This window comes from Bos indicus, chromosome 1, assembly GCF_029378745.1.
Source record: "Bos indicus isolate NIAB-ARS_2022 breed Sahiwal x Tharparkar chromosome 1, NIAB-ARS_B.indTharparkar_mat_pri_1.0, whole genome shotgun sequence".
Classification (NCBI taxonomy): domain Eukaryota; kingdom Metazoa; phylum Chordata; class Mammalia; order Artiodactyla; family Bovidae; genus Bos; species Bos indicus.
Window position 1 is genome coordinate 70,152,091 of NC_091760.1, and position 12,742 is coordinate 70,164,832.

The 12,742-nt window shown below is 40.0% G+C and overlaps 1 protein-coding gene across 2 annotated transcripts in view; it reads right to left on the minus strand.

Annotated features, from left to right (window-relative positions):
- Positions 1 to 12,742, minus strand: part of SLC12A8 (solute carrier family 12 member 8) — a 148,681-nt gene that overhangs the window by 11,620 nt on the left and 124,319 nt on the right. For both annotated transcript variants that reach the window (XM_070788814.1, XM_070788805.1), the window contains 2 exons: positions 3,928 to 4,025; positions 3,104 to 3,221 (listed from right to left, as the gene is read on the minus strand). In XM_070788814.1, coding sequence (XP_070644915.1) covers positions 3,104 to 3,221; positions 3,928 to 4,025 — 216 coding nt within the window. The remainder of the gene's footprint in view (positions 1 to 3,103; positions 3,222 to 3,927; positions 4,026 to 12,742) is intronic.

Consider the following 12,742-nt stretch of genomic DNA (forward strand, 5'->3'; position numbering starts at 1 on the left):
AGGCTGTATATTGTCACCTTGCTTATTTAACTTATGATGCAGAGTACATCATGCAAAATGCCAGGCTGGATAAAGCAAGCACAAGCTGGAATCAAGATTGCCAGGAGAAATATCAATAAACTCAGATATGTAGATGATACCACCCTAATAGCAGAAAGCCAAGAGGAACTAAAGAGCCTCTTGATGAAGGTGGAAAAGAGTGAAAAAGTGAGAGTGGAAAAGTTGGCTTAAAACTCAACATTCAAACAACAAAGATCATGGCATCTGGTCCCATCACTTCATGGCAAACAGATGGGGAAACAATGGAAACAGTGACAGACTTTATTTTCTTGGGCTCCAAAATCACTATGGAGTGACTGCAGCCATGAAATTAAAAGACGCTTGCTCCTTGGAAGAAGAGCTATGACAAACCTAGACAGTGTATTAAAAAGCAGAGACATTATTCTGTCAACAAAGGTCCATATGGTCAAAACTATGGTTATTCCAGTAGTCATGTACAGATGTGAGAGCCAGACAGTAAGTGCCTAAGAATTGATGCCTTAGAACTGTGGTGCTGGAGAAGACTCTTGAGAGTCCCTTGGACAGCAAGGAGATCAAATTAGTCAATCCTAAAGGAAATCAACCCTCAATATTCATTGGAAGGATTGATGCTGAAGCAGAAGCTCCAACACTTTGGCCACCTAAGGCAAAGAGCTGACTCACTGGAAAAGACTCTGATGCTGGGAAAGATTGAAGGCAGGAAGATAAGGGGACCAAAGAGGATGAGATGGTTGGATGGCATCACCAACTCAGTGGACATGAGTTTGTGCAAACTTCAGGAAATAATGAAGGACAGGGAAGCCGGGCGTGCTGTAGTCGATGGGGACGCAGAGTCGGACACAGCTGAGCGACTGAACAACAACGATATGCATTTGTAGTGTACCATTTGGTGTTAATGCATGTATATATTGTGAAAGCACCACTAAAAGCAGCATCCTGAACGTATCTATCACCTCCAAGTCCCCTCAAGCCACTTCCTAAGACCTCCCTCCCTCATATCCACACCTCCACCCCATCCAAAGGCAACCACTGATAATGCTGTCATTATAGGCTAGTTTGCATTTTTTTAAAATCATTCTTAAATGGGAAACAGTGGTTACTGATTTGAGACATTTTTCTTTTCTAATATAAACATTTGATGGAGTAAACTTCCCTCTGAGCACTGAACTAGCTGCAGCCCACAATTTTGATGTTATATTTTCATTTTCATTCAGTTAAAAATACTTTTAAATTTTACTTATTTCTTCTTTGAACCATGAGTTAATTAGTTTCTTTAGTATATTTAGTGCTCTTTAGTATTCTTAGTCATTTAGTGTTATTCAGTGTTCTTTAGTTTCTAAATATTTGGGGATTTTCCAGACATCTTTCTGGTATTTATTTCTAATTCACTTCCTCTTTGTTCTTGTATTGACTTAAATACTTTAAATTTACTGAGACTTTAAAAAAATGTCCTAAAATACAGTTTATTCTGGTAAATGTTTCATTCTTTTCACTTGAAAAGAATATATATCCTGCTGTTGTTATATAGAATATTCTACACTATCAATTTGGCCACATTTGTTGATAATGTTAGTCAAGTCTTCTAAAGCCCTACTGATTTTTTTCCTACTTGTTTTATCAAGTATTGAGATAGAGGTGTTGAAATCTGAATATAATTGAGAACTTTTCTACTTATTATTGCAGATGTATCAGGCTTTGTTTTCTGTATTTCAAAGCTCTGTTTTTAAGTGCATCAATAATAAGATTTATTATGTCCTCTTGGTTAATTTTCCCTTTGTCTTTATGACCCTCTTTATCCCTGGTAATATTCTTTTCTCTGAAATCTACTTTGTCTTCTGTTAATATAGTCACTCCAGCTTTGTCTGATTTATCATGATATAGCTTGTCCCATTCTTTTACTTGTAACTTATTTGCTTCTCTACGTTGAAAGTAGGTTTTCTGTAGAGAGCAACAACTAGATCATGCTTTTTATTCAATCTGATAATCTCAATTCAAACTGAGAACTGACAAATTCAATCTGACAATGGTTTAGACCATTTAATCAGGAGCGTTTAGACCATTTAAAATTAGTGTGGCTATCGATATGGCTAGGTTTACATAAACCACCTTGCTATTTGTTTTTGGTCTATTATCTTTTCCTCTTTTTTCTGATTTGAGTGTTCAATTTTATATTCTTTATTGGCTGATTAGCTGTAAGTCTTTGTTGTGTTATAGGCATAACTCATTTTATTGCACTACATTTACTGTGCTTCTGAGTCCTGCATCTTTTACATGTTGAAGGTTTGTGGCAACCATGCATCGAGCAAGTCTACCAGGGCCATTTTCCCCACAGTACTGGCTCACTTTCTGAGTCACATTATGGTAATTGTTATAATATTTCAAACCTTTTCACTATTATTAATATTACATTTCTTATGGTGATTTGTGATCAGTGATCTTTGATGTTACTATTATGACTTGAAGGCTTAGACGATGGTTAGCATTTTTTAGCAATAAAGTATTTTAATAGTAAGATATGTACAATGTTTTTTAGACATAATGCACACACTTAACAGACTGCTGTATAGTATAAATATGACTTTTGTATGCACTAGGGAACAAAAAAAAGTGTGTGACTTGCGTTATTGTGATATTCATTTTAGTGCAGTGATCTAGAACTGAACTCACAATATTTTCAAGGTATACTTGTCTTTTAGTAGTTGCTTAGGGTTTGTAATACACCTTTTTAACTTACCACAGTCTATCTTTAAGTGATATTCTAGTACTTCACATACAGGATAAGAAACTTTCAACAGTCTATTCCTATTTCTTCCCTCCTGGCTCTTAGGCTATTGTTGCCATCCATTTTACTTCTACGTGTCTTATAAACCTCACAATTTATTATTATTTTTCATTTGTTATCATTTATGCACATGCCATATTTTTTTCTCCTAGACTGTCAGCTTGAAAGTGGGATTTGTATCTGAGTCAGTGTTGGCATTTAATAGGTGTTCAAAACCTGTGCTTTTCAATAAATGCTGAAAGAGAAGAAAGGAGGTGGTGGCAGAATGGCTGTATTGCTCACCAAGGTGAAGTCCGGGATTTGTCCGACCAATGTAGAAATATACAATGGCAGCAACACCTATGTTAACCAGGGTATAGACCCACTGGATAACAAACATGATGAGAAGCGACCCAACAGCCTGTGGAAAGAGAAGGAAGAGCAAGTCAGCTCATGGCTGAAACACGCACTAAGCAAGCCACAAGACAAGGGCCTTAAGCGGAGGAATTCCCTGTGCTCCAGTGGTTAGGACTCCACGCTTCTACTTCAGGGAACCAGGGCTTGCTTCCTGGTCTGGGAACTAAGATTCCACAAGCCACATGGTGTGGTCCCCTCAAAAAACAAACAAAAACCCTTGATAAGACTAGGACCTTTAGAAACAATGGTCCTCTCATCAACTTCTGAATCCTATAGAAGTCTGAATAACTGAAGTTTACTTGTAATGCAAAAACCTCTTTACAGAAGATATTTGAGAAGATGTCCTGCTGAAAGTACCTTCTAATCAAAACAATCAATAAATAGATATTCTATTCTAGCTCCTTGTCCTACTCCTCTCTAAGAGAAGCAAATTAAATTATGCTAATATGGTATACCTGGAAATTCAGTGATCCAGAATTTATCAGAGATGATTATTTAAAAAGTAAACCATTGATTAAAATAAATGGTTCATTAAATGTAATCTTGCCATGTGTAGCCTCATCTAAATTCTAATATATCAGGCAATTAAAACACATTTCTCCTAGTAAAGACTTTCCTCTGTCCTCCCCTCAACCCCCACCCCAAGATCACATATGTATCCACCTGAATTAAGTCTCAAGAACAGTTGAGATCAAAATGAAGGTACTCACCCCCAACAGGGAGACCCAGGGATTGCATATGTGAGTGTAGAAAGAAGTTGGTCTCCTCTGGATACCTTGTTCCTGTAGCCTGGACTTCAGGAAGAAATCTAAAAAATAAATGAGCCAAAATCCTTGGTTACTATTTTGTTATCAAAGCTTCTAGTGTTTCTGTTAGCAAACACCTATGTGCTCCTCTTCTCCAATTTTGTAATTCAGTCTAAAAGACAATGTCCACTCACCTCAACCATTAGTTTCCTGGGCCACACCTGAGGCTTGTCTTTACCAGAAAGTTCACCTCCTAAATCATGATTTCAATAAATCTGCCCTCAGTCCATCACCTCTGTTTTTTTTTTTTCTCATTCACTCTGCTGTCTCCCACCCCAACTATTCATAGCCTGCAGGGGGACCTTCAGTCAACTTGCCCTAATATGTTTTTGCTTCCTACCACCTACTTTCTCTTTTCATTACCCTCTTACCTAGCTTAGAGTCCATGCCCAAGACTATTAGCAGCACTCCCTTGGACAGATCATCTACCTTCTCATTTCAGCATCACTCACAAGTCTTATACCTTAAGTTAACTCATTCTCCTATGCTCTGATGTAATAAATTTACAACCTGTCCTCTCAAAAGAGAGCTTTCATATCCTTTCATCAGCAAGTCTGCCAACCTGCTTTCACCTGTGCCCTCTCTTCTGCCTTTCCATTGAGGAAGCAGATGAACAGTGCTGGCTCCTACCTAAGGCCCATCCCTATATTTGCGCCCTGCTCATTTCACCTCTGCGTCATCAAGTTTTCCATCTTCTACCAAATCATCCTCGTCAAATACAAATACACTGTAATTTCTTCCAACTAAAGAAAGTTTCTGGTCATCCCCTAGCTACTGTCCTATTGTTTTTTGTCTCCCTTATAGCAAAAGTTCTCAAAAGAATCGCCTATGTGGTTTTTACCTCCTGTTGTTTCCTCAACCTACTTTTAGGATAGTACACACCACTCCACTAAAACTACTCTTCCTCAGGCTGTCAGTGACTTGAATCTTTTCAAATTCAATGGTCAACTCCTCATCTCATTTGCCCTTTCTGGTAGCATCTGACACATGTGATCACTTTTTCCTGACTGAAATATATTTGTCTCCTGGTTTCTAAGATGCCTTGGTCTCCTACTTTTCCTCCTATCTCACTGTCCACTACTCAGTCTCCTTCACTGGCTCGTCTCTTCCTTCTGACCCCCAAATACTTCATTCAGTCCTCAGCACTCTTCTTTACTGCAGTTAGGTGTGGTCATGTGACTAAGCTCTCACCAACAGAATGTGAACACAAGTGGTGAGTGCCAGTTCTGCACCAATGCCTTTGAGAGAGTAGGTATACCTCTTCTCTGTGCCTGAAATCTGAATATGGGAACTCAGTCTTGATTTTGTTCACGACGAGGTCCTAGGGGATCAGTTCAGTTCAGTCGCCCAGTCCTGTCTGACTCTTTGCGACACCATGGACCGCAGCACGCCAGGCCTCCCTGTCCATCACCAACTCCCGAAGTTCACCCAAACCTACGTCCATTGAGTCGGTGATGCCATCCAGCCATCTCATCCTCTGTCGTCCCCTTCTCCTCCTGCCCTCAATGTTTCCCAGCATCAGGGTCTTTTCAAATGAGTCAGTTCTTGGCATCAGGTGGCCAAAGTACTGGAGCTTCAGCTTTAGCATCAGCCCTTCCAGTGAATATTCAGGATTGATTTCCTTTAGGATGGACTGGTTGGATAGTGGAATCGTAACAATGGAAGGAGGTTGGGTCCCTGAATAATGCATGGAGGAGAGCCTCCCACTGATTTGGAACACCCCTCCTGGACTATTAGTGCAAGTGAGAAATGAAGTTCCATTGTGTTTGAGCCACTAAGTTTTTACCTATTTGTTACAGCAGTTTAGCCTCCCTTAATTAATATACCTCCAAGCAGGCTCTAGGTCCTTCTGCTACTTCTATACAATCTGTTCCTCACAAAGCCAGTGATCTTCTTTAAGGCTGGATCTTATCATATCACACCCCTAGCTAGAAGTTTCAGGGACCTTCTATTGTGGTCACCATGGCATGTGTGACTACACAGGACTGACCTCTGCGTTCCTTACTGTGCTCATCTCCTATCCATCTCCTGTGACCCATTCCTCTCCAGTCACTCCTGGGATTCTGCTGTTCTTGCAATTTGCCAATCCAATTCCCATCTGTACCTTTACACATGCCATTTCCTCTACCTGGAACTCTTCCCTCACATCTCTGCCTGGCTCACTACTCTATACACTTCAGTTTTCCACAAAAATATCCTCTTCTTAAAAAGATCTTTTCTGACAAACCTATCTGAAACAGAACCACTATTCCCACCCTAGTTTCTATCCTGTTACCCCACTTTATGATTCATCACATGACATCACTTACTGACATTCCGTATGTGTGTTTGCTTGTTTATTATGTGTCTTTCCTGATAGAAGGCAACATCAATGACAGCAGAGACCTTCTACATCTATTCAGCATGTTCTCCATCCCTAGTCTAGAATAGTGCTTGGAAAGTGGTAAATATCCCATGCATGAGGGTACATGAATGACAAACCCACCCAGGCCCCAGAGAAGTCTGCATCCTCTCAGCATGTCTGCCTTTATCATATACTTCCAACCCACTATACTTATTTTTTACCCCTCCCTATCTTGAAGGCAAAGATTGTCTTTTGTAGCTCTAAATGTCAAATCTAGGCAGTTTGTGCATAGGAAGTGCTCAACAAATGTCTCCTTTTTAATTGTGGATTAAAAGAAACTCTTCCAGAAGACCTAGACGTTTATCCAAAGAAGGCATACAGATGGCCAAGAAGCACATGAAAAAATGCTCATCATCACTAATTATTAGGGAAATGCAAATCAAAACAACAATGATGTTTCACCTCATGAGACAGTGGCCATCATTAAAAAGTCTACAAATAACAAATGCTGGAGAGGGTGTAGAGAAAAGGAAACCCTCCTACACTGTTGTGGGGATGTAAATCGGTGCAGCCACGATGGAGAAAGGTATGGAGGTTCCTTAAGAATCTAAAAACAGAGCTGCATATGATCCAGCGATCCCACTCCTGGGCATGTATCCAGACAAAACTATAATCTGAAAAGATACATGCACCCCAATGCTCATTGCAGCACTATTTACAATAGCCAGGACATGGGAACAACCTAAATGTCCACTGACAGGTGAGTGGATAAAGAATATGCGGTACATATATACAATGGAATACTACTCAGCCATTAAAAAAGAACGAAATAATGCCATTTGCAGCAACATGGATGGACCTAGAGATCATCATACTAAGTGAAGTAAGTCAGACAGAGAAACACAGGTACCAAATGGCGTCACTGGTGCGTGGACTCTAAATGCGACACCAATGAACCTATCTACAAAACAGAAACAGACTCACAGACATGGTTGCCAAGGACGAGGTCATAAGGATGGACTCATAGTTTGGGATTAGCAGACACAAACTGTTACATATAGAATGGATAAACAACAAGGTCCTACTGTCTAGCACAGGGACTATATTCAATATCCTGGGATAAGCCATAATGGAAAAGAATAGGAAAAAGAATATATATATATATGTATAAGTGAATCACTTTGCTATACAGAAGTTAATACAACATTACAAATCAACTACAATAAAATAAATTTTGGAAAACTCTGCCAAGGTTTATAATTGATTTGAATTGACAGCACTATTAAATTTTTTTTTTTAAGATGAACCACTGTTAAGATTGTCTTTGATTACATTGTATACTTTCAACATGCCCAAGGCATGATTCATTTTTTCAATCACAAGCTTAGTGAAATATAGTTGTTCCATTGGTTATTAAGAAGAAACATGACTGGTGAAGAACTTATATTTTTGCCTAACTGAAACAAAATGTTTGCCAAGTGTTAAACTTACTTTTTCACACTTGATCTTACACCAACTCAATTACACTATACTCAAGGGAGCTATGAGTGTATATGTGTGTTTTCTTGAGGAACTACAGGGACAGTGATAGGAAGGGGTGTGTCTTCTACGCAAGCACAGTGCAGTTTTACACATCAGCAATGCAAGGGAGAATTCAGTCAAGGATGCTCAATGACTCTGAATAGGTATGACAATATAAGCAGACAATTATTAGAATTCTGAACAGCTATGGTTTCAAAACCCTTCCAAAATGAGTGAAGGATTTTCCCCTCCCTCTTTTCAAGGATTATGCTGAAAGAAATAAGTCTTACAGATTAGTGGCAGAAGGAGACAGTTTTTCATGTTAGAAATAATAGAATAACAACTGGGAAGGCAATTTTATCAAGCTTTAGTCACAAAACGAACAGGTAAGCACTGTGTGCTTAGTTGCTCAGTAGTGTCCAACTGTTTGCAACCCCATGGACTGTAACCCTCTAGGCTCCTCTGTCTACAGGGATTCTCCAGGCAAGAACGCTGGAGTAGGTTGCCACGCCCTCCTCCAGGGGATCTTCCCAACCCAGGGATCGAACCCAGGTCTCCTGCAACTGCCAGGGGATTCTTTACCATCTGAGCCACCAGGGAAACCCTAGAATACTAGAGTGGGTAGCCTATCCCTTCTCCAGGGAAACTTCCTGATCCAGGAATTGAACCAGAGTGTCCTGCATTGCAGGCAGATTCTTTACCAGCTGAGCTACCAGGGAAGCATGTATTAGGCATGTTAAAAATATGAAATATAAGAAACATAATATATAACGTTAAATTGTCTTTTAAAATGTAGCAGTATGTCTAACAAGTTCTGTATTCATAAAACCCATGCAGACATGAAGACTTTAGGCCTGAAGGGGGAAACAATTATGTCAATTTTTTAAACCACAAATTTAAATAATTGTATAGAAATTATTTAAAATCAATATGAAGCCACCTCTGGAAATACACTCCATATTTTCATCAGGATAAACAAACACATAGTTCTGACTAGCAGGTACAAAATAAGAATGGGCACTGATATGTCCACAAGTGATCATGTTTCATGCATGTTTCAAGTTCATGTGGTATCTGATCATGTTGATTCTGCAATCTTTTAACCACTTATCAAATACTGCACATTTATTTCTAGGTTGTCATCAGCACCAACAGTGCAGTTATGAGAATCCGGTAAATACTTATGGTTTGCTGTTCAGTTTACAGTTGTTTTCTTGAGATACACTTCCCCCAACTAGATTTACTAAGTCAGAGTGATTAGACAGTTTTATATTTCTTGTTACATCCTAAAAGTTCATTCTCCAGAGAGGATGAACCAGAGGGACTTCCAGCTACTGCAATGTGAAGAGGGCAGTAAATCCTCTCTGTAAGAGATAGGTATACAACTAGATGAAATGATCAGAAACAGTCCCTTGGGGCTCTAGAAGTTTACCAAATGGAGACAAACTAAGAAGTGTTTATTTTTCTAAAACTGCTGGAGCTGAGGGTAAGAACAGTGAGAGCTTACAGTCTTCCTCCTGGGCTACTCGTATCCCCACTCCAGTTTTTAGTCGCACAGAGCTTGCCCCTGTGTCTATGTGGCCTAGGAGGCTTCCCCCTCTGCCAGCAGATCTGTGTGTGGGTTGGGAACCACAGTTGAAGCGGACTGACTTTTCCTAGTCTCTCTCAGGCTGCCCAGATCAGCGGTGTGGGGAGCTACAGTCTTTCTATGGCTCTCTCATTTCTAGAATCTCCCTATTAAATTTCTGGCTGGTACACTGCTCACCCTCACTGGTTCCACTCCCTCAGGCTAGCAAAGCCAAAAATTTCCCCATTCCATTTCTACTTGGCTCACCACATTGAGCTTATAAAGGGACAGGCCACAAATTTGCTCCCTCTGGCAACAAAACTACTGCTTTCCGAAGAAATCATGACCCCAAACCTCCTAAGTTTGATGAAAAAACTAATCAATCAATCCAAAAGGAATGACTCCATTGACCTTGCTTCCAACAATGCTTACGTATAATACCTGATTTCCACCGACCTAAATACTTTTTATTGAAATTTTTGATAGCTTAATAGATATGCAATGATATTTTAATGGTGGTTTAAATTGGATTCATTCAACCCAGGTTCGATCCCTGGATTGGGAAGATTCCCTGGAGAAAGGAATGGCTACCCACTCCAGTATTCTTGCCTGAAAAGTCCCATGGACAGTGGAGCCTGGCAGGCTACAGTCCTTAGGGTTGCAAAGAGTCGAACACAACTGAGCAACTAACATTTTCAGTACCACGGCCTAATTCATAATAGACACTGACCCAAGCAGCATATACATACTATCCCAAAGAAAGGCAATGCAAAAAATGCTCAAACTACCGCACAATTGCACTCATCTCACACGCTAGTAAAGTAATGCTCAAAATTCTCCTAGCCAGGCTGCAGCAATACGTGAACCGGGAACTTCCTGATGTTCAAGCTGGTTTTAGAAAAGGCAGAGGAACCAGAGATCAAATTGCCAACATCTGCTGGATCATCGAAAAAGCAAGAGAGGTCCAGAAAAACATCTATTTCTGCTTTATTGACTATGCCAAAGCCTTTGACTGTGTGGATCACAATAAACTGTGGAAAATTCTGAAAGAGATGGGAATACCAGACCACCTGACCTGCCTCTTGAGAAACCTATATGCAGGTCAGGAAGCAACAGTTAGAACTGGACATGGAACAACAGACTGGTTCCAAATAGGAAAAGGATATGTCAAGACTGTATATTATCACCCTGCTTGTTTAACTTCTATGCAGAGTACATCATGAGAAATGCTGGGCTGGAAGAAGCACGAGCTGGAATCAAGATTGCCTGGAGAAATATCAATAACCTCAGATATGCAGATGACACCACCCTTATGGCAGAAAGTGAAGAGGAACTAAAAAGACTCTTGATGAAGGTGAAAGAGGAGAGTGAAAAAGCTGGCTTAAAGTTCAGCATTCAGAAAACTAAGATCATGGCATCTGGCCCCATCACTTCATGGGAAATAGATGGGGAAACAGTGTCAGACTTCATTTTTGGGGGCTCCAAAATCACTGCAGATGGTGACTGCAGCCATGAAATTAAAAGAAGCTTACTTCTTGGAAGGAAAGTTATGACCAACCTAGATAGCATATTCAAAAGCAGAGACATTACTTTGCCAACAAAGGTCCATCTAGTCAAGGCTATGGTTTTTCCTGTGGTCATGTATGGATGTGAGAGTTGGACTGTGAAGAAAGCTGAGTGCCAAAGAATTGATGCTTTTGAACTGTGCTGTTGGGGAAGACTCTTGAGAGTCCCTTGGACTGCAAGGAGATCCAACCAGTCCATTCTAAAGGAGATCAGTCCTGGGTGTTCTTTGGAAGGAATGATGCTAAAGCTGAAACTTCAGTACTTTGACCACCTCATGCGAAGACTTGACTCATTGGAAAAGACCCTGATGCTGGGAGGGATTGGGGGCAGGAGGAGAAGGGGACGACAGAGGATGAGATGGCTGGATGGCATCACCGACTCAATGGACGTGAGTTTGAGTGAACTCCGGGAGTTGGTGATGGACAGGGAGGCCTGGCATTCTGCGATTCATGGAGTTGCAGAGAGTCTGACACGACTGAGCAACTGAACTGAACTGAACTGATTGTGGTTTAGAACACAGATTCTACAATGAGATAGACCTGGGTTCAAATTCCAGCTGCCGCATATTCTGAGTAAGTGTATAACTTCCCTAAGCCTCACCTTTGCCATCTGGAAAAAGCTAGTAACAGTGCCTAGATCTGAGCTGAGATCATCCGTATTTAAGAGAGTATCTCCACACCAGGCACGTGGGACAGACTCAGTAAATGCTTCCTATTTTTAGCTACTAACAACATTCAACACTTAATCATAAAAGTTAGTTTGTTGAATGGACAGTGAGTGAGTCTGGGCACTGTTTTTTCAAATGTAAATTGCGTGTTCATTTCTTCTGACCTCTCTTTAGTGGAATCTGGATTTTGACCTTCCTGTTTTTAAAAATAATATGCTTTGGGAGGTATGCTTTTATCAGTTGTGTTTGTCGGAATAATTGTTTCCTTCTGTGACACTGCGTTGTGCAAATGTTTTTTATTTCTGTTTAATCAGATCCTTTTTGTCTTTGATGATATCTTCAATAGTCACAAATCTCTTTCTTGGGCAGCTGTTATAAATAAGGAATTTGTGGCTAAATAAGGTATCAAATACAGCCCCAAGTTAATTTTTTGATCCACTTACTCTCAACAATATATATTCACTAGTGATTTTACTCATTATTTTATGGCATCTGGTTTGTCACACATTAGGTTCTTATAGTTTAACTCTTTCTACTCTACCTATCAATGTTTAAAATTTTTAGCCAGTATCTGTACAATTATTAATCAATTTATTAGCCTTTACTGAGTGTTTGTCAGTGTCATGTACTGTGTGGGAATATTGTCGATGAAGACAAGGTAGAAAGACATGGTTTGTGACTAAAGGTAGCTCACAGACTAGGGGCAAAGGAATAAAACTAACATTTCTTTTCCTTAGACAGATAGATGAGTAAGCGTGAAGACAAATGTGTAAGCAAATGTATAAAACAATGTGATAAGTGTTCCTACCTTTAGTGTGGCTCAAATGTTATGCTTGCATACGAGAGGAGATCAGGGAATCCTTCTCAGAGTGGGTCTGAAAAGTCAAATGGATTTTAAACTGCAAGTCAGCATTTCAGATGGAAGAGGAGGAGCAATGCAATTGCAGCTGGCAGAATGGCATTGCAAAGGCAGGAAGGAATAAAGAATACGATGTGTTTGGGGCACACATCTGGGTGTGGCTGAACATACGTTATATGGGTTGTCATGAGAAAA